At 34.2% G+C, this 19393-nt stretch overlaps 1 protein-coding gene across 3 annotated transcripts in view; it reads left to right on the top strand.

Annotated features, from left to right (window-relative positions):
• EML5 (EMAP like 5) overlaps positions 1-19393 on the top strand; it is a 172045-nt gene that overhangs the window by 117755 nt on the left and 34897 nt on the right. For 2 of the 3 annotated variants that reach the window (XM_032621290.1, XM_032621289.1), the window contains exons 22-29: positions 5336-5488; positions 6185-6316; positions 7352-7440; positions 8236-8412; positions 10432-10633; positions 11343-11469; positions 17786-17864; positions 18978-19107. In XM_032621290.1, the coding sequence (XP_032477181.1) occupies positions 5336-5488; positions 6185-6316; positions 7352-7440; positions 8236-8412; positions 10432-10633; positions 11343-11469; positions 17786-17864; positions 18978-19107 (1089 nt within the window). Of the gene's footprint in view, positions 1-5335; positions 5489-6184; positions 6317-7351; positions 7441-8235; positions 8413-10431; positions 10634-11342; positions 11470-14240; positions 14256-15962; positions 15972-17785; positions 17865-18977; positions 19108-19393 lie in introns of all 3 variants that reach the window. The other variant, XM_032621288.1, reaches the window with a different exon arrangement.

Here is a 19393-nt window from a genome sequence, read left to right as displayed (position 1 = left end):
TGGGCTTTCCCTAGGCCACAAAAATCTTCACAGCCTATGCCCTTTCTGAGAGTTTTACACACAAATCTATTTTCTAGATTTCCTTGTCTCTGATCTTCCAATCCTGTTTCTTCCATCCCTGAGTGTTCATTCAAATAGTTAACAGTGGCTAATGAATCAGTGTAAATCTGTCTATCTAGTTGTCTCTCACTACAAAAGTGGTAAACCAGATGTACTGCTTGAAGGCTGCCCACTGGGAAGTTTTACTTTACTGCTGTCCTTCAGGGTCACCCCTGAGTGGGGCTATGATGCTTTAAGGCAGGTACCAACATATTGTGTTGGAACATCTGTAAGTCTGGCTCAGATTTTTTCTTCCTCAGTCAGCTGATCATAATGAACACCTATGAGGCCATAGGTGTAGATTGAGAGAGAGAAGAGGCCTTGCGCTATAGGATTTATTGCTGAAAGATTCTGAGCCACCTGTTGTTCATATAAATTACTTGTAACTTCTAGATCTCTCTAAGCCTGGTCTTTTCTATTGTGTCCAGTTGATGACAGATTGCTGTTGTGTATACCCAGTCAGTGGCTAGGTTGGTCATGTAACTTTCAGTTCATGAAAGAAAGCTCAGGACATACAGTCACCTGATATCCCATAGTTAGGCATTTACTTACTGTCTAATAAGACCTAGTAGCAACCCAGAAACTACTTCTCAAAAGGAAAATAGTTATCTGTAAAGGAGGGCATGGAATTTCTCCCAGTCCGAAGTATGCTTCTTTGGTAGCTTTCCAGAGGTTCCATACAGCATCCCTATTTACCATAGACACTTGGAGTATCATTGAATCTGCTTGATCATAAGACCAAAGTGGAAGATCAGCTTGCCTTCTCTTGTTCGGGTCCCCACTGGAAGCTTATAAATGGCTTGATAGATGGAGAGAGCAGCTCACTCAAATGTGGTATGTGTTGCTTTCCAAAAGGCCTACCAAGCATTCTGCTCCTTTTGTTTGTGGTAGGTGATGGAAGGTGTAGCAACTTGTCTTTCAGTTGGAGGGAATGTCTTGACATATTCCAGATCATTGGATCCACAGAAACTTCACTGAGGTGGCAGGGTTCCTGAATTTTTGTGGGAATTATCTGCCACTCTCTTGATTCACTTCTGTCTGACTAAGGCATCTAAAGTATTATGCTTGTCGCTTCCTGCTCCCCAGATCCATTCAGCATGATGTCATCAATGTAGTGGACCATTGAGATGTTTTATGGAATGTCAAGATGATCAGGATCTCTGTAGGCTGTATTATGGCAAAGAACAGGAGAGTTGAAATAGTCCTGAGGCAAGGATTTGAAGGTGTCCACAGATTCAAGCCAGGTAAAAGCAAACTGCTTCTGGTGGTCTTTACAAATTGGTATGGAGATAAAAGCATTAACCAGGGCAATAGCTGCAGCGAAATGCTAGGGACTGTGTTAATTTGTTCTAGTAAAGATCTGGAAGAGTAGCTTCGATTGGAATCATAACCTGATTAAATTTATTATCCAGAGTTATTAGCTAAAATCCATCTTATTTCAGCACAGACCAAACAAGCAAAGATGATGTGATAGGTATTCTTACCCCTGCATATTTCACGTCCTTGGTAATGTCAGTGATTTTTGCAATTCTCAGGCTTATGGTTTTGTTTCTGGTTGTCTTAGTAGAGAGGAATTTCCAGGGGTTTGTACTTAGTTCTTCCTGTTGTAATGACCCTTACCCCATGGATCACAGAGCCAGCCGTAGAGCATTCTACAAGTTGCCAAGTATATCTATTCAAATTCAGGAATTGGGTGGGGTCCACAGACTACCTGGGTCCACTATGATTCAAAATTGGACTTAGATTCCATCTATCACATGATCACCATAAGGCCCCACTTTTACTGCTTGTACAACAGCAGCTTTTAGTGTTCTTAAGAACTGGTGTCAGTTCAGAGCCCATGTCCAGTAATTCCTGGAAGTTTGGATCTTTCCTTTCCTTCAGTTCACAGTCATTCTACTAAGCGGCCACAGATCCTTGGAGAAAGATTTATGTTATACACTTGTGACAGTGCTACAGGGTTCTTCCTCATTGGAACTTGGCCCTCCTTCAATCAGGGGGCTCTGAGTATATGAATTGGCTTAGGTCTGAAAACTGGTTGAGAAACTGTGACTCTCCATTGTGGTGATTTAAGTCAGGTGTTATAGCCACCAGGTCTGGAGTTTTTCCTACTTATAGATCAAACACTAATCTAGTAAGTTACTTATTTTGTTCCTGGAGACACCATGATTAATTAGCCACCAACAGAAATCTCCACAGGCCAGCACATTCTGATTATTAGTACATCCCTGCTGCCCTTTTTGATAAAATAATCTACCTTATTTTTGTTGGTTAAGTGCTGCTGCTTGACCTCTGCTTCTCCAGGATTATCTTTTGATTCAGGGAGCCCATACTAATGGTGACATTTCCCATTCCTGACCTTTATGGGAGGACAGTCACAGAGCTTTTCAGTGATGCAGATGCTGCCCTTAATTAATGTATTTCTCGATGCTTTCATGAAGGGACTATTTTCTAGACTTTTTCAAGGGATGTAATTGATGGGAGGGTATGCAGTTTGCATGTGAAAAATCTCCTCCAACATTCTTACCTCCCTAGGGTTTTGGATTTCTTCCTGTATATCAGAGGTCAGCCCATACATCAACTCCAGCCCACCTCCTGATTTTATAAATCAGGTTTTATCAGAACACAGCCATGCTCATTCTTTCATGTGTTGTCTAGGTCTGCTGTTGCACTACAGTAGCAGAGTTGTGTAGTCTGCAAAGCTGAAAATACTCTCTGGTCCTTTAAGAGTAGTCTGCAAAGCTGAAAATACTCTCTGGTCCTTTAAGAAGTTTGCCAACCTCTGCCTTAGGGCATGCTGAGATTTGATCCGAGTTAGGAGTCTAGTGACAGCAAAGGAATGATTGTGATGGTTCTTCAGAAGGTTAAGCATCCTCTGCTAGGCGTCTGTTTCAGAAAGTGTGTCTTCTCAGACACTGGAGAGGAAGCTATTTGCATTGGCCAGTGAAACTCCAAATAACTCAGAAGTTCAAGATTCTCAGTTTTGTCTGAGTCCAGCCAGATGCTCCCACTCCACAGTTAAGGGTTCTCTTCCCAATCAGTGGCCTAACTTTCACACAAGAAAACTTGGTGAGTTTGTGAATTCAGTTGACATTGTAAATATTCAGCAATATCAGCCCTGTCAGAAATTCTTCTAGGTTTGTCTTGAAAGTTCTCTACTCAGACCATGACTCGTGCTGAGAGTTTAAAGAACCTGCACTTGTTACTTCTTTCTGTAAATGCTCTGTGTATTCAGTGTAATCTTTTGTACAAACACAGAACTTGTGGTCACCATTATTGTTGTAATGGTCAAGGGCAGCAGCCGCTTGGACTCCCAGGGCACTCAGCTTCAGTGGATACTTCACAATCAACCACAGGAGATAGCTTCGTTAATTGTTATGCCAGTGCATACCTTGGATTGCTAGCATCCATTTCCCATTGGCAAGGGCTCAGCACTATGCTCAAGCCCAAAGAAAGGCATGACTAAACCAGTTCTGCAAACCCCATCTTTAATGGTCTGTCTCCTGTGACCACTTCAGTACCAGTTCTGTATCAATCAGAGACAGAAACCACCCCAGTAATTTGAACAGGGAAAATTTAATATGGAGTGTTAGCTAATGAACGGTGATTTAACTACTAAAAGGTGTGAAAGAGGATTCTAAGGGGTATAGAAGTAGCAGATGCAGAAAGCAGCTACCACCCATAGGGCTAGTGGATGGTGATCAAGGAATGAACTTACAGGGTGGACCCTCCCCTCTTCCCCCAGGCTGAGATTCAGATCTCTTTGGAGAGGGCGTAGGTGCCTCAGGAACATACAACCTGCCAGTGGAAAAGAAACTTGCCGGAGGGCTGATCTAGGAGATCTGCTATGATGGCAGAGAAACCCCCCTATTCCCCCAGTTCCTGTCCGTTAATTGATCCACTGGTTACAGCACAGCAGAAGGAATAAAAGTCCCTTCCTTCTTCTTTGGCCTTGCAGGAACCCTCCAGCACCCTCTACTGGCCAAAACCAAGTCAACTGGCAATGGAAAAATGTCCATAGGGTCCTGCTCCAGTAATCATGTAGCAGGATCAAGGAGGGTGGATTTGGAGCTGAGAGGCAATAAATTAATATCAGGCCTTCTCCAGTTTCATGGCTATAACTGCTATCTGTGTGCTACTACCTCCCTTATGTATATCTCTAGCCTGTATATATCTTTTCCCTTGAACTCCAGAGAAGTATTAATGTATCAAACTGGCTTCTTGATGTCTTCATTTGAATTTCTCACAGGCATTCATAACAGGTACAAAACCAAACACTTGTACCTCCCCTAGTTTTTCCCATCTCAGCAAATGACATCATCAATCAAACGAAAAAATAGCCTCTACTTTTCTCTTTTTCCTACTTTACTCCCAGTTGGTCAAGGTCCTGCCATCTCTTTCTTCAAAATATATACAAATCCTACCATTTCTCACTACCTCCACTGCTGCTACCCTGCTTCAGGTCACCATCATCTCTTGACTCTTAAGTATCAGAAATCACATCCTAGATTTCTAATGTATGCTTGATAATTACATGACTGCTTATTCTCAGTTCATTCTATAACTTTTCATTCTATAACAGGTGTACCCTATCCCTCCCACTCCAAACTTTATGCCAGACTTCAAAAGCCTTAGGGCTTTGAATATGCCTGCTACATCCCTTGCCGTCAAGTTAAGCCCATTTTTTGTGTTTGCCAATACAGCATTCACCCTTATTTTTTTTAAATTAATAGTATTAACATCACTATTTCTTCACGTATATTTTTGAAACATGTATAGATCTTCTGAGCTTAAACTGATAATTGCCTATTGTCAGATTTTTTTTTAATTTGAAAACATTTTTATAAAGATGACCTTATTTTAAATTTCTGTTTTGTTGGATAGAAACTACTAAGGTAGCAAACTCCCCAAACAACAACATTTCCACATATATCATTGACTTTTTATGTTAGTCATCTCTCATTCTTTTCATCAGCTTAATTCCTTTTAAGGTAAATATCAGTACTCACTTTTGTTACATTCAGAAAAGGAAATGGTTTGTATTAACTCATGCTTGGAATGCCATACCATTGATCTCAATAGAAAGCTTTATTATCTGCATCTTTATTTCTTTCTAATATTGATTAGAAACCATAATAAATATAGGAATCCTCTTTGAAATTAAAGTTTCCTTAAGCATATACTTTTTTTTTTAATAAAAGAAAATTACCTGATACATGCTCTCTTTCTCTTTTAGGTGGGAGATGTTGCTGTTTTTCTCCTGATGGTAAAGCTTTAGCTGTAGGTCTCAATGATGGAAGTTTCTTAATGGCAAATGCAGATACTCTGGAGGATCTTGTATCTTTTCACCACAGAAAAGACATTATTTCAGATATTCGATTTTCACCAGGTAAGATTTCATTGAAATCATACTTGATTATTAACTTGAGTATGGCAATGAATGTATCAATGTTTGATTTTTATTAACTGTTATTTTATCTCAGAATTCTAGTTTTTTACTAGAAGAGGCAGTATAATGAGAGGTAAAAGCCCTATATTAGATCAGTGGCAAAATATCTGGCTTAGTGCCAATTCTTTCCCTAAATTTTCTCTGTGACTTGGGCCAAGGCATTTCTTTGAGCTTCATTTTCCTCATTTATAATATAAGACAGATTGGATAACTATTTTCATTATATTCTTAATGCTTTTGGAATTACATGAATTTTGCTTCTTCAATTTCCATACATTCATTACCAATGCAAAACCTACTATAATACAGGATTACTAATGTTAAGGCAAAATTTACTTATGTTGGCTTAAGTAAGTTGGCGGTTACATGCAAAGAATATGAAAATTACTTTGTATATAATTTTTGATATTTTCTTTCCACTGAACTACCTCACTACATTAAAATTTTATTTCATTGTGTTAATTATAATATACATGAAAATGTTACCACTTGTCGTTTGACTCATATGTCTTGTTATAACTTAGGAAACACCTAAGAGTTCCTCCAAAAAAAAATTAAGAAAATTGACTCTAGTTGTAGAGTGTAAAAAATATTTCTAAGGGTAGAAAATTTCAAGCAAATATGTTTCTATTACAGGTTCTGGGAAATATCTTGCTGTAGCATCACATGATAGCTTTATAGATATATACAACGTAATGAGTAGTAAACGAGTAGGAACATGCAAAGGCGCTACCAGTTACATAACCCATATTGATTGGGATGTTAGAGGTAAGACTCTAAATAACTTACTATTTGATAAAAGTTTCATTTGACTTAGTATAGCTATTTTGGAGAAACAAGTAATTCAACAGATGAGTTCAAAAGCATTGTGAAAAACAAACGTTATTCTCAAAATGATTTCCACTACTTTATTTCACACCTAAAGATGAATGCTGTGAGTTTGGACTTTTCAATACTTCTAATGTAATTCAGATGATAGTACAGTAAGTGATAAATTCTTTAATTTGTAAAGTAATTTATATATTATACAAATTTTTTTTAGTCATTTGTCCTGGTTTTGTCAGATAAGCTTGATATAAATAGTAACTGAAATTTTGGAAAATAGTTATGTTAATGAGGATTTTTTTTTTTTAATAACAGTATTTGCCCCCGCTTTTTTTTTGGCCTTGCCCCACGGCTTGTGGGATCTCAATTCCCCAAGCAGGGATTGAACCCAGGCCACAGCAGTGAAAGCCTGGAATCCTAACCACTAGACCACCAGGGAACTCCCAGTTTTAATGTAATTTTCCCAGCATTCAATAAAATACATTCCCTAAAATTGTCATAGTTGTATAACATACAGAATTTAATGAGTATCTCTTTTTAGCAGAATGCGTGGCATATGGCAATGTTTAATAATTTAGATAAATGCTAAATATTTTAAATGCTCCATTTTAGGAATTTTTGTTTCAGATAGTCACCTATATAAATCTCGTGTTGTAAATTAAAGTTTTTCCAAATGTAGTTTAACAAAATACTCTTTAAAAAAAGGTTTCAAATTTTATTTCTAGGATTTTTACAAGTAGGAATATGCAAAAGCACTTCCAATTACATAACCCATATTGATTGGGATGTATAACAACAGAAATAGTTCACATATACACACACACAAATTAAGCCATTTATGAGTTTAATTACGTTATTATATATATGGTTGACTGCAGAGGGTTTAAGCTTAATTTTTCCCATAAAAGTTAAATATCATACTAACTGTATATGTATTTATATTTTATATATGTGTATATTTTTAAATTTTTTTTTAAGGGAAGCTTTTACAGGTCAACACTGGTGCTAAAGAACAGTTATTCTTTGAAGCTCCCAGAGGGAAAAAACAAACCATCCCCAGTGGAGAGGTAGGAAGATAGTAGTGCTTGTAATGTTGATATGACAGAAAGTGGTTAGAAAGCTGATGCCTATCTGGGTAAAGGAAGAGATTCTATATTAAGAAAAGAAATAAATTGCTTGCTTGTATGTCTAGCTCTTCTCTAATTACTTTCCTCAAAGGATAAGAAGCATGCAATAGCATGTAAAAGACATGCCATCTAAGATTGGAGTACTGCATGTCTGTCAAATCTTTTGGAACCCATGTGCCTAAGATGCTTATTGGCAAATTCCTGTTTGAGGGGAAAAAAAAAGAAAAAAATGTGTTTGGTTTTGTGGCTGACATATTAGCAAAATTTTTTGACATGACCAAGGAAGAGAAGCTAAACAAATATAACGTGAAAGTAGCTTAATAAGGAGAGGGACTGTAAGTAAAATTCTTAATTTCCAGTAATGATTAATTGAAAAATATGCTTATAAACTATTAGTAGAAGTTTAGACATGAAGTGTAAGAATAAATTTCTTGATTATTCTAAAAGCAGAAAAAGTCTTATATATTATCACTGTACGTTCCGCATCTAGAATACACAGTGGATATATAATAAATACATCTTGAATAATGTTATGTTAAAATTTTTCTGTAGGAACTGGTGGACTTGGGAAGCTACAAAACCAAGACAGCTACTAATTTGTTTAACTGTTTTTATTAAAATTTTAATTTTATTTGTGACATATATTAATTACAAAGAAAAATATTCAGATTTTTTTGTTGTTAATTTTTTAGGGTTAAATGTTATAACCTTAGAGCATTTTTTTTTCTTTTTTAGGTAGAAAAAATTGGTTGGGCATCATGGACAAGTGTGCTTGGTTTATGTTGTGAGGGAATTTGGCCAGTAATTGGAGAAGTCACAGATGTAACTGCCTCTTGCCTCACCAGTGACAAAACAGTCCTAGCTACTGGGGATGATTTGGGATTTGTGAAGTTATTTAGATATCCTGCTAAAGTATGTGTTTTTCTTTAATTCTAATGATCATAATCATAAAAATGGTTAAAGTAATGCCCTTTCATAGCATTTCTTTTTGTAATATGAATATTACACATGGAATATGTAATGTAATATGAAAGGTTCAGAATTACGTTTCCTATTCTTGACATCATATTTATAGCTTTTATCTATAGATAAAAAGTATTATCTATAGATAATAGTAGTATTATAATTTATGAAGTAGTATTATAATTTATGATCCTATGCCTTAAGTTATATTGTACAGTTTCTCAGTATTGAGGAGTATCCATAGCCCTTTTAGAAGAAACATTCTTTTAGCCCTAATATTAAAGAATTTTAGTATTCTTTTGATTAAATATATACCATTAACAGGAAATATAAACTTGTGATATTTACAACTTTAACATTTAAAGTGTTCTAACCAATTAAATACAAAATACTATAAATGACACTACCTATAAAGTCAAAATAACTTTGGTTTAATGTGAATGAGTGATGTTATTTTCCTAAAACCAAACTGTAGAGATTCTTTGGAATGTGCATGCCCATGCTACTGTGTGCTGTGTGATGGCTAAATTCCTTTATTGCTTTCCTTTATTCAAACCACTGGGAAACATTAGGCTTTCACTTAGCACAAAAATAAAATTCATATATCAAGTATAGATGCATTTATTTCTTAATTGTCACAAATTCAAATATATGTTGTAATCTAGTACCAACATGAACATAAATATAAATTTGAAATATGGCACTGAAATCATGATATTCAGTGCATGGTGGTCTCAATTAACTGCTCATATGAATATTTTTAGATCAGCATCGAAATGAAAACACAAGTTTAAAAATTCCTGTAGAGAACTCAGGCACCCAAGAAAACATTTCACAAATCCTTGTTTTAGATACACTTAAGTAGTAGTACCTTCTGTATAAGAATGTGTTCCAGTAGAACATTTATTAGTCAAAAACGTCATTCTCAATATTCTAGATGGTATAGGAACCTTAGAAATACGTTCTAGGATATTGGTCTGCAGATTCCTTCTTCATCTTACTGTAGCAAGAACCACAAAATGTTAGGGAAGCTACCTTCTTACAGTGTTTTGATGACAGATTCACCTTCTATTTCAGCTAATTTTTATTAAGAGTCTTCATTTCCAAACAATTCACTGATTTAGCTATTACTGTGTTTTGTATATTTAAGACATTTCTTATTTTAACACCCTTGAAAAGATGTCCATCTAAAACCTGCTTATGATATGTTGATCTGAAATTTACTTATGAAATTTGGTAATGCTAGTGCTTAGATTTAAAAGTTGCCAGTATCTATAACTTGGATTTTTCTTCATATTTACAAGAAAAATATATTCCTATGTGAAACATCTGCTTATAAACAAAAACACTAATGAACTACGATGAAAGATATTTACTTGGGTATATACCGAAATGTTTGCTAATTACTTTTTGTTAATATGGCCGTGCTCTATGTACATAGGCATTTATATACTGATTTTCCCAGTTATTGTGTCTATTTCCAACAATATATCTGCTTAGCCATTGTTCTAACAGATATGTACTATTCCAAAGATATCCACCGTAATTAACTATTGCTCTATTGAATATTTAAGGCATTTAAAATGTTTCACTGCTATAAGTAAATACTGTGGCAACTATTTTTTGCACAGAAAATGTCTTAGCATAGATCTCTTAAAGAGGGATTGGTGAGACAAAGGTCAGCATTTTCATCCTTTTCAATGTAGAATGCCAAGTTGATTTCCAAAAAAGTTATGCCCATAGTACTAGCAATGTGCAAAACTACTAGTTTTATCCTGTCCTCGTCAGGTTTGGGAATTGTTATTTTTTATTTTAGTGAGTTTCAGTATTTTCTTTTTTTTTTTACAAGGTGCCTTGTAATGATTAATTTTCAATCACAGATTAAGAAATAAATTCAAAATTATAACAATGTTTTCAAGTAATAAAATTTCTCAGAAAGATTTTTTGAATTTTTTTTTTTACCTTTAGGGAAAATTTGGAAAGTTTAAGAGGTATGTGGCCCATAGTACACATGTCACAAATGTGCGCTGGACTTTTGATGACAGCATGTTGGTTACCTTAGGAGGTACAGATATGTCTTTAATGGTTTGGACAAATGAAATGGAGGGATATCGAGAAAAAAGGCCTTGTGATAGTGAAGAATCTGATATAGATTCTGAAGAAGATGGGGGTATGTCGTTTTAAAATATTTTAGTTTAACAAAAACATAGAAAAAATTTAGCACAACTGATTTAAACTGTGGAAGTTAAATAAGTAATAATAATGCTTGAATAATTGTGGTTTTAGTCCTTTCGGTCTGTTTAACAACAGAATTTGTTTTGTGAATCAAAAACAACAGGCTGTCATATACTAATAACTTAGATATTCTTCATTTACCAATGAATGATAATCATACTTTAAATTAGTACTGTTAAAATAAATTTATAGCATTGAGCCTCATACTTTAAAATAATTTTGGTTTTTTCCTAATATACCAGTAATACCAGCTCATTACAGAAAAATTAGAAAGTGTGTTTTGCAATAAAAAATAAACACAGCATCCATAATTTGACCACTTGGAGGTAATCTCTGTTTAACATTTGGGGTGTACCCGTAGGGGTATGTGTATTTATATACATTATATTTTTTTAACAAAAATGATATCATATTGAGTTTATTTTTTGTAGCTTGCTGTTATCACTTAGCAATACTTTGAGAACTTTATCATTAAATATTCTTCTACATCATTTTTACTGGCTGTATATTATTGCATAATTTGATTATAACACAGTGTATTAAACTTATTTCATATTGTTGAACATCCTTGTATCCAATTTTTAAGATCATAAGTGAGCTCCTCAGTTATAACATAGAGAATAATTCTTATATTTTGATGTTAGGCTATGACAGTGATGTCACAAGGGAGAATGAAATCAGTTACACCATCAGAGCCTTATCAACAAATATTCGCCCAGTGTTTGGAATCAAGCCTCATTTGCAACAAAAAGAACCCTCAGTTGATGAGAGGTAACAATCAAGTTTAAAACTAGAAAGATATTGGTATTAAAACTTGAATTGATTGTTTAACTGAATGAATTTTTGCAAAAACTCAGTAACAGTGGTACTCTTGCATTTTACAGTTCCCAGCACCTCTTAGAAAGCATGTTTGTCCTTAAATACTTTTTGGTAATGACACTGTCTTTTGCAAGTAGCTTAGGGAATGATGCTACATATAAAGTCTATATGATTAAAGGAATCTTATTTGCTAACTTTTATAAATATATGTGATAGGGTTTCAAGAAGTAATACAAATTGAATCCAATACCTATTATATTTTAGGAAGCACATGAGCAGAGAGATGATTAAATTTTTAAAAGGCCTTTTTATCCGTGTGCCTTTTTGATCAAGGATAGAAAGTCATTATTTTAAAATTTTTCCAAAAAGGCAAGTTGAAGTATAGCTTGTCTCTAATGGGAATTATTGGTCTTTGTCTAGAATCAGCAAATCAAAAGTAAGGCTATGTGCACTGCAGTTTTATGAGGAAAGAGAGAAACTGTGAGCCTGATGCTTTTAAAATCATTAGAGAAGATAGAAATCAATAAAGAGGCATATGGATCAGTGAATGGCATGGATTTCAGAAATGAAGAGGTTTTAAGAAATGATAAAGGAAAAATTATTCAGAAACTACATTGAAGAACAAAGAAGCAGTGGGAGGTAGGAACAGCAGTGACCTCTTCTGTAGAAAGCTGTGATGAGGAAAACGTTATTATAAAAAGTTAGTATTTGAGGGAAAAGCTAAAAATGAAAGGGAATTCATTCACAGTGAACAGAATTTGTGGAAAATTCAAGTGAATGTATAGTTAGTGAGGATAGTGCTAAAGACCATTGGAGCCCAGCTAGATAGAAATGATATTAAAAGAAAGCATTGGCAGAGGAATTTGAGTTTGCACCTATGGATTTAGTATCCAGGGAAAAGAATGAAGTTGGAAGGGTGAGATACATGTTATTGATGGAGAAGAGGGGAGAACTAGAGATGCTGTTGAACTGAAATTCTAGGTAGAATGTTGAGGTCATGATGCCTCCACAGCTCCTCTTCCAGGTGTCCCGTTTGCTGATGGTGGTATACCTCAGATAATAGCAATGGGGGGTCACCTTACAGAAAGAGGGTAGACAGTGATTATCCGTTTATTCATCACTTATAAAGAGGCAAGTTATTAAACTAGAGGTATGTTTTTTAAAAGCTGAGCAAGGTTGAAATGACTTGGTAGAAGGCTACGTCATACAGTGCAAACGACATGGTTTTTGGAATCAGATAAATGGGTTAAAATATTCATTTTTATCATTTGCCAGTTGTGTGACCTTGAGAAACCATTCTCTGTGAGCCTCAGTTTCCACAAAGGAAGAATAAGCATTATAATCCCCAATTTATGGAGTACTTCATGAAATGAAATAATGTATATAAGAATTTAAGTAGTAAGTCTTCACCCACCCCTTCCTTGGAATAAAATACAAGGTAACCTAAGGAGATACCTGGTTAATACTGACACAATTCCTTTTTATTGAATTGAATTTCATTTCATTTCAGGCCGCGCCGCATGGCTTGGGATTGAACCCAGGGCCACGGCAGTGAAAGTGGCAAGTCCTAACCACTGGACCACCAGGGAACTCTCTAACAGCTTTTCTTTTTGGTACTGAAATTAAATATCCACAAAGTAATGAACACTACCTGTATATTTATTAATCAGAAGAGTACATATCAGTATGCAAATATAGATGTTCATAATTAGAATATTTGCAGTATAGTACTTAATATTACCTAAAAGAAATTATACCTCACAGGTAATGAAAGATGTAATATAGGGAAGAAGGAACTCTAGACATTCCCATTAATCTTTTTCATTTATCATATTGATTTTTTGAAGAAAATATTATCACTTATCAGATAAATTTGGTATGTCAGAAAATGTGACCTAATTTTAATCTGTAGGCCATTGCTCATGGTAAAACACTTAAATTTCCTCCTTCATTGCTGAAGAGACCTGAGTTCTGATAGATGGAAACATTTTACTGCTCACAAAGAATGGTTGACACTGTCATAATTGTAATCTTTGCTGGTAGCTTGCATTTTTTATAGCTAACTTTCTCAAAATTATTTTTTATTTATTTTGCATTTTGTCCTCAAATTATTTTACAATTCACCTCTACTAAATTCTTCTGAAAATGCCAACGCAGAAGAAGTCATTATTGTGATTCATAGTTAGGAGCCTTCATTTTCATAAAATGCAGGAATCAAAGGAGATAAAAATGAAGAGATATTTCTTTTCATCAGCTTTGAATTTTTGTGAGGAGATAAAATGGTCTGTATACATAATTGTTTTCATGTTTTAAATAAAGTATATTGTCATATACAAAACAAAGCACTTTTTAAACAAAACAAATGCTTGTCAAATATCCACTTAAAAGGAAAATATTTCTGATGACAGTTTGACAACTTTATTTAGTTGACACTTTCATGGAGTCTTTTTCCTAAATGACATTAATAATTTTATGTTTTTCTTTTTCTATATATATGTTTATAGCTAATCTTATGTATTTTAAGTAGTTACTTGTCAATCAAATTTCCAGTATTTTTGAATAAAAATATTCAAAACAATGTGACATAAAATTTAGGCCTTTTTGTATTTCATTAGAATTCTGTTGACATATTATCTTTAATCTGTTTAGTAAACTGCTACATTTTATTCATCATCAGTTTTCATGTATATCTCCTTACTTTTTTCCTCTTGCTCCTTTTGAAGGCAGGGAGTAGTAAGGTAAGTATTTTATTAAAGAAAATACTTTACTCAAAAATTTATTCTTCTATTTTGTGGTATTTTAAGGTTTTGTTTTTTTTTCCCCTATGAAACATTGAACTACATTTGTTGAGAAAGAACCAGAAAGTGAAACAGGACAAATCCTACAGAAGAGTTGCATTTATAGATACAATATGTGGGTGTTGTTATGAGGGTCTTCATTATAATCAGTGTTTTTACAAATGACTTTTCACAAACTCCTATACTCTAATAGTTTAGTTTTTCCTTAAATTTCAAAGACTTATAAAAACAGTCACACATATTTATCAGTGAAAATTTTTTCAGTTGATAACAAACCTGTTAGCTTCATTTAATGCTTGTTTAATGTATTCATTAATTTCAAAACATTCACATAGGGGCAGTAATGATATTTGTATGTTTAATAAAATGATATGTGCAAGAAGGGACTCTTTAGGGTGCTTTTGTAGCTACCTTTAGTGAGATAAAAATGTCTTCAGACAGTTTCTGAAACAGGACAATATGGAAAAGCCTAGTCTGTTTTAGAAGTAAAAAAGGTACCAGTAGGAAAATGCTGGCAGATAGGATGAAAAAGTCGATTTGAGATCAGATTGTACAACACATCAAATATTAGGCACTCCTTAATTAATTTGGCAGATATCAGGAATTCATTATCTGTTTTAAGCAGGAGGTGATGTGTGCAAAGATATGAGTCCAGACTGTGATGTGACTTCTAAAAAAGCCCTCATAATCTTATACTATTTTAAAAGAAATAAAACATTCAGACCTAACGTCAGATCTGGAGTAGCTTATTCAGGACTGATCTCTGCATTTTAAAGGGACATTGGCAGTTTACAGTGATCTAGAAGGAAACAGAGGGTAAAGGAATGTTGGGAGGCCACTTTACACAAAGAATAATTCATCGCTTTGGGAATCACTAGTTTCAAAAAAAGAAAACAAAGTGGAGATATAATTGCTGTCTTAGGTATGAATGACTTCTGTAGGAGTGACCTCCTTGTGACGAGCAGTGTTCATGCAGAGTTTAGTAAATGACCACTTGTCATCAGGGCTATGAAGGGATGTTCTAGACATGTAAAGACGATTCCTGGTTTCACTGGGAGGATGGATAAGATTAACTTCTGTGATCCCTTCCAGTTCTGTTCAGTCATTATGTTGTTAAGGGGAATTTTTTTCTTTTAAGTTACTTCCTTTGCTAGAAAAGTCCCAAATCCAGCATGGTCCCGAGACTCACTCTGCCTACTTGGTGAGACTGGTTGACTGGGAATCCCTTTTGGGTCAGGGGAGGGGGAGCTTAGTTAGGTTCCTTAGGCAGTCCTTAATAGCAGGGCCAGTGCTACCAGCCGTTTAAGTTAATAAACATTAAGTAAGCTTAAATATTTTGTTTGAAATTCAGATTGCACTGTGGAAAAATAAGAATGGCAAGCTTTAATGTTTACAACATAGAACATGTTAAATTCTTTTCTTTTTCATCTTCTTTCTTCTGATTTCCCTGCCATGAATGGAGTAGCCCTAAGCCTAGGCCTTTTCTTATATATAGCAATAAATAAAAACAATAGCCCTTTACTATATACAATATTGTTTATCTGCATTAAACTTGTAAACATATTTTATTACAGGAAATATTGTACTACTATTTTAAATGCAAATCTGTGTTGTAATCTTTTCCCTTTTTTATCTGCTGCTGGAAAGAGGTTCCAGGTAATCCTCTCTCTTTGCTATGCTCTATGCGACCCAATTTTGTATCTTGGTTATCTTTCATATTTACCATTAATAAGCTGTTACTTGGTGTTCTTTACCTCTATTCACAGTTTTCCATGTTTTTCTCCTTTGAAATCAGTATGCGTGAAATGACTACATCTTAATTATTGGATTTGTACTATATAAGTAACTGCTTTACTAAAACTTTATTCATTCAACTTGTATAATTTTCCAAGTTGTGGAATTTCAAGCAATAATATATCTTATATAAATTATCTTTATAAAAATTAAAATATGCTTAACCATTTTACAGGATTTATAGATAAAAATTATACATTTATTAAAGTTCTCAGACAATAATGTTGAATAAAGTTCAACAAAATTGACTTGGAAGAAAAGCCAAAGCTTCTGTCATTCTTCAAAATGATTTTAGCAGAAATATTTTTAAATGTTAAATATTATAAAGTGAGTTATATTTATTACTTACAGATATTCAAAAAAGTATATGAAAAAGGTTTGAAACCAAAAAATTTTGTGATAATTTGAAAAGTTCTTTATAGAGTGTTGCAAGTGCATTTAACTTTTATGTCACCAGTCATGCTTCTATACTTCTACATACTGCTTCACATTATATATGAAAATACACATTTCTCTTATATTACATGTTCAAGATATAACACTTCATTTACTTTTTATAGATGTATAATTTGAAAATCATTTTGAAAATGCAAATATATTGTTATGCCTTTAATTTTATGGATTTATTCAGAAACGTTGGAATGTTTTCCACTGGAAAATTAATTTACATCATTTTCTGATTTAGTTGTTACAAAATTAATATTAAAATTTGAAAGAGGAAGTTGATATATGATTGATTTAGATTCAGTATTTAGGTTACTAAACATTTGAATAACGGCTCTCTGAGTTAAAACTAAACTAAATGATGTGTGTGGATTTTTAAAAAATTAAACAAAGGGGTTTTTTTTTAGGGAAGAGTCTCCACATTTAAATAATAGAAAATGGGAACTCTATACACCTAATGACACATTCATTATAAATAGATCCTGAACTAGTGATGGAAACAGAGAAGGAGAGGGATAGATTTGAGAGCTACTATGTAGGTAAAGTTGAAAAATATGTAGTTAATAGTGAGAATAGGGAAGAGAAGGAGTTGGAGACAATAGTAATAACCTTTTACAGAGTGTTGTATGGTTTACAGTGCTTTGTAACTGTAAAATGTCTTGCTTGACTAACTGAAGGTGATGCCATAACCATACTAGGGACTTCAGAAGAAGAGAAGATAAAGGGCACAGAGGAGCAGGTAAAGAGTACAGATTTGAACTCACACATGACTTATGTTGCCAACAGTATGGAAAGTTTATACAAATATTTTCAAAATTCAAGAAGAATATATTGAGTACCTGCCATGTGAAAGATACTGAGGTAGCTACTTTAGAGCAGTAATCTAGGCTTTGTTGATAATGTACACCATGTAGAAGTTTTTGAGTGTGTAAAACTAACATTTGTATATTTTTATCATCTATATGTTCTTGTGCTATTATATTAGTTACATTTATGAAACATACACCAAAGAAGTTAAAAGAAAAATGAATAGAAGTTCTAATATTTTCTTTCCACCTTTCTGCTTTAGAAGATGTCAAGATAAGGAGGGTGGAGTCTAGTGAGAAACACAGATTGGGTTCATTTTCGTGAAGGTGTGTCAGAGACATCTACCTCTCGAGGGCAGGTGAGAGAAGCCCAGTGAAGGCACCCAGTGATGGGTTCCTTTCCTCTTTCCCACTTACCTGTTTCAGGCCTCCTGTGAGCAGGGCCCCGCCACAGCCAGTGAAACTCCAGACCAACAATGTCGGCAAGAAAAAGAGACCCATAGAGGTGAGGAAAATCCCACTCCCCGGTGTTAATTGGTACCTTAAAATGTATACAGGGTTTAGTTTGTTTCCTTTTTGGAAAACATCTGCATCTTTTCATTATTCTTTATGAAAATAAATGTACTGATGAATATTCCTTTTTGTTTGGTTGTAAAAATTGATTGCTTAACTGTCAAATCTGAGTCTTGGATTGATATCCTCTGTTCCTTTTTTTTATTAGTCTTTCTTTTAGTTTTCTATGAATAACACCCTAAATTGAACTGTATCTCAGAGAACTTCTAAATGTAAATGTATGAAATGATCTGTGGTTTATGGAAGCATAGGCACTTTGGCAGTGTCTTATACTTAGCAGTTTGAATTTATAAGTTAAAGGTTTAATGCTTACACCAAATCAGGAACTTTTACTCCATGTGATGTATTCACTGTAGGGTTTAATGAAGGTTCTGCTTCAAAGCAAAGAAACCTTTGCACAATAATTGAGCAAAAAAGGAAGGCATTTCATAATCAGTATCAGCAGCAACAAGCAAACTGTGCTAAGTGAGGTCTAAAACAAGGCGTAAAGCTGTGGGAGGGTGATTGTTGTACTTCCTACCCCACTCAGCCTCACAGGGTCAGTGAAAATGGACACTTGGAGTAGCAGAATTATCTGCTAGAACTTTAGCATGAGTTATCAGAGACAGCCTGCTTAGTGCACAAAGCTGATATACTGTCTGGATCCTTGAAAGTACATCACTTGGACATAAGTTATCCTGAGTTACGTACGCAGATCAAATATTTTGACTAACAGTTTAACACAAATCGAAATTCTTCTTTTGGACACAAGAAGTATCTCAATGTTTAACACATGAAATCTCAAGAACTAAAATTCTTGGAATCAGATGACCTGTGGTTCTCCTTTCATTTTTATGACTTTATGTAGAAAAGTATGGAATGTGTGTTTCAGCTGCCCAAAACGGGTTACATAGAGAGGTATATCTAGGTTAATTTTGTGTTTGAAATTTATAAAACATCAAAAATGCATCCTCCATTTTGACTGAAGACACCAGTACTCTATAAACAAAATAATGGTGAACATTTAGACATGAGGAATTGTATAATGGTTTTATCATTGTTACAGGACCTTGTGTTGGAGCTTGTTTTTGGCTATCGAGGCAGAGACTGTAGGAATAATGTTCATTATTTAAATGATGGTGATGATATAATTTATCACACTGCATCCGTGGGAATTCTGCACAACATTGCTACAGGTAGGAAACCCTGATTCTCCATTCCCCACTTTTTAAAATTTAGAATTTTTAATTTAGCATCTTAAAACTCTTTGTTAAAAATATAAATAATTAAAATATGTGAATCTAGAATATAAATATTTCATACTGTAGAACTTTCTAGTAATATTTTAAGTAACAAATTTACAGTCTTGAAGACATTTAACACAGCAAAAAAAGATTTCATAACTCAAGTGCTCAAAGATCTCGATGAGAAGTAAAGGATTACTGTATGTTGAAAGCACGTTTTATAGCGAAACCGTTTGTG

The sequence above is a fragment of the Phocoena sinus genome, chromosome 2, assembly GCF_008692025.1.
Source record: "Phocoena sinus isolate mPhoSin1 chromosome 2, mPhoSin1.pri, whole genome shotgun sequence".
Lineage (NCBI taxonomy): Eukaryota > Metazoa > Chordata > Mammalia > Artiodactyla > Phocoenidae > Phocoena > Phocoena sinus.
Note: the sequence above shows the minus strand (reverse complement) of the source record. Positions and strands in the feature narration are given on the sequence as shown.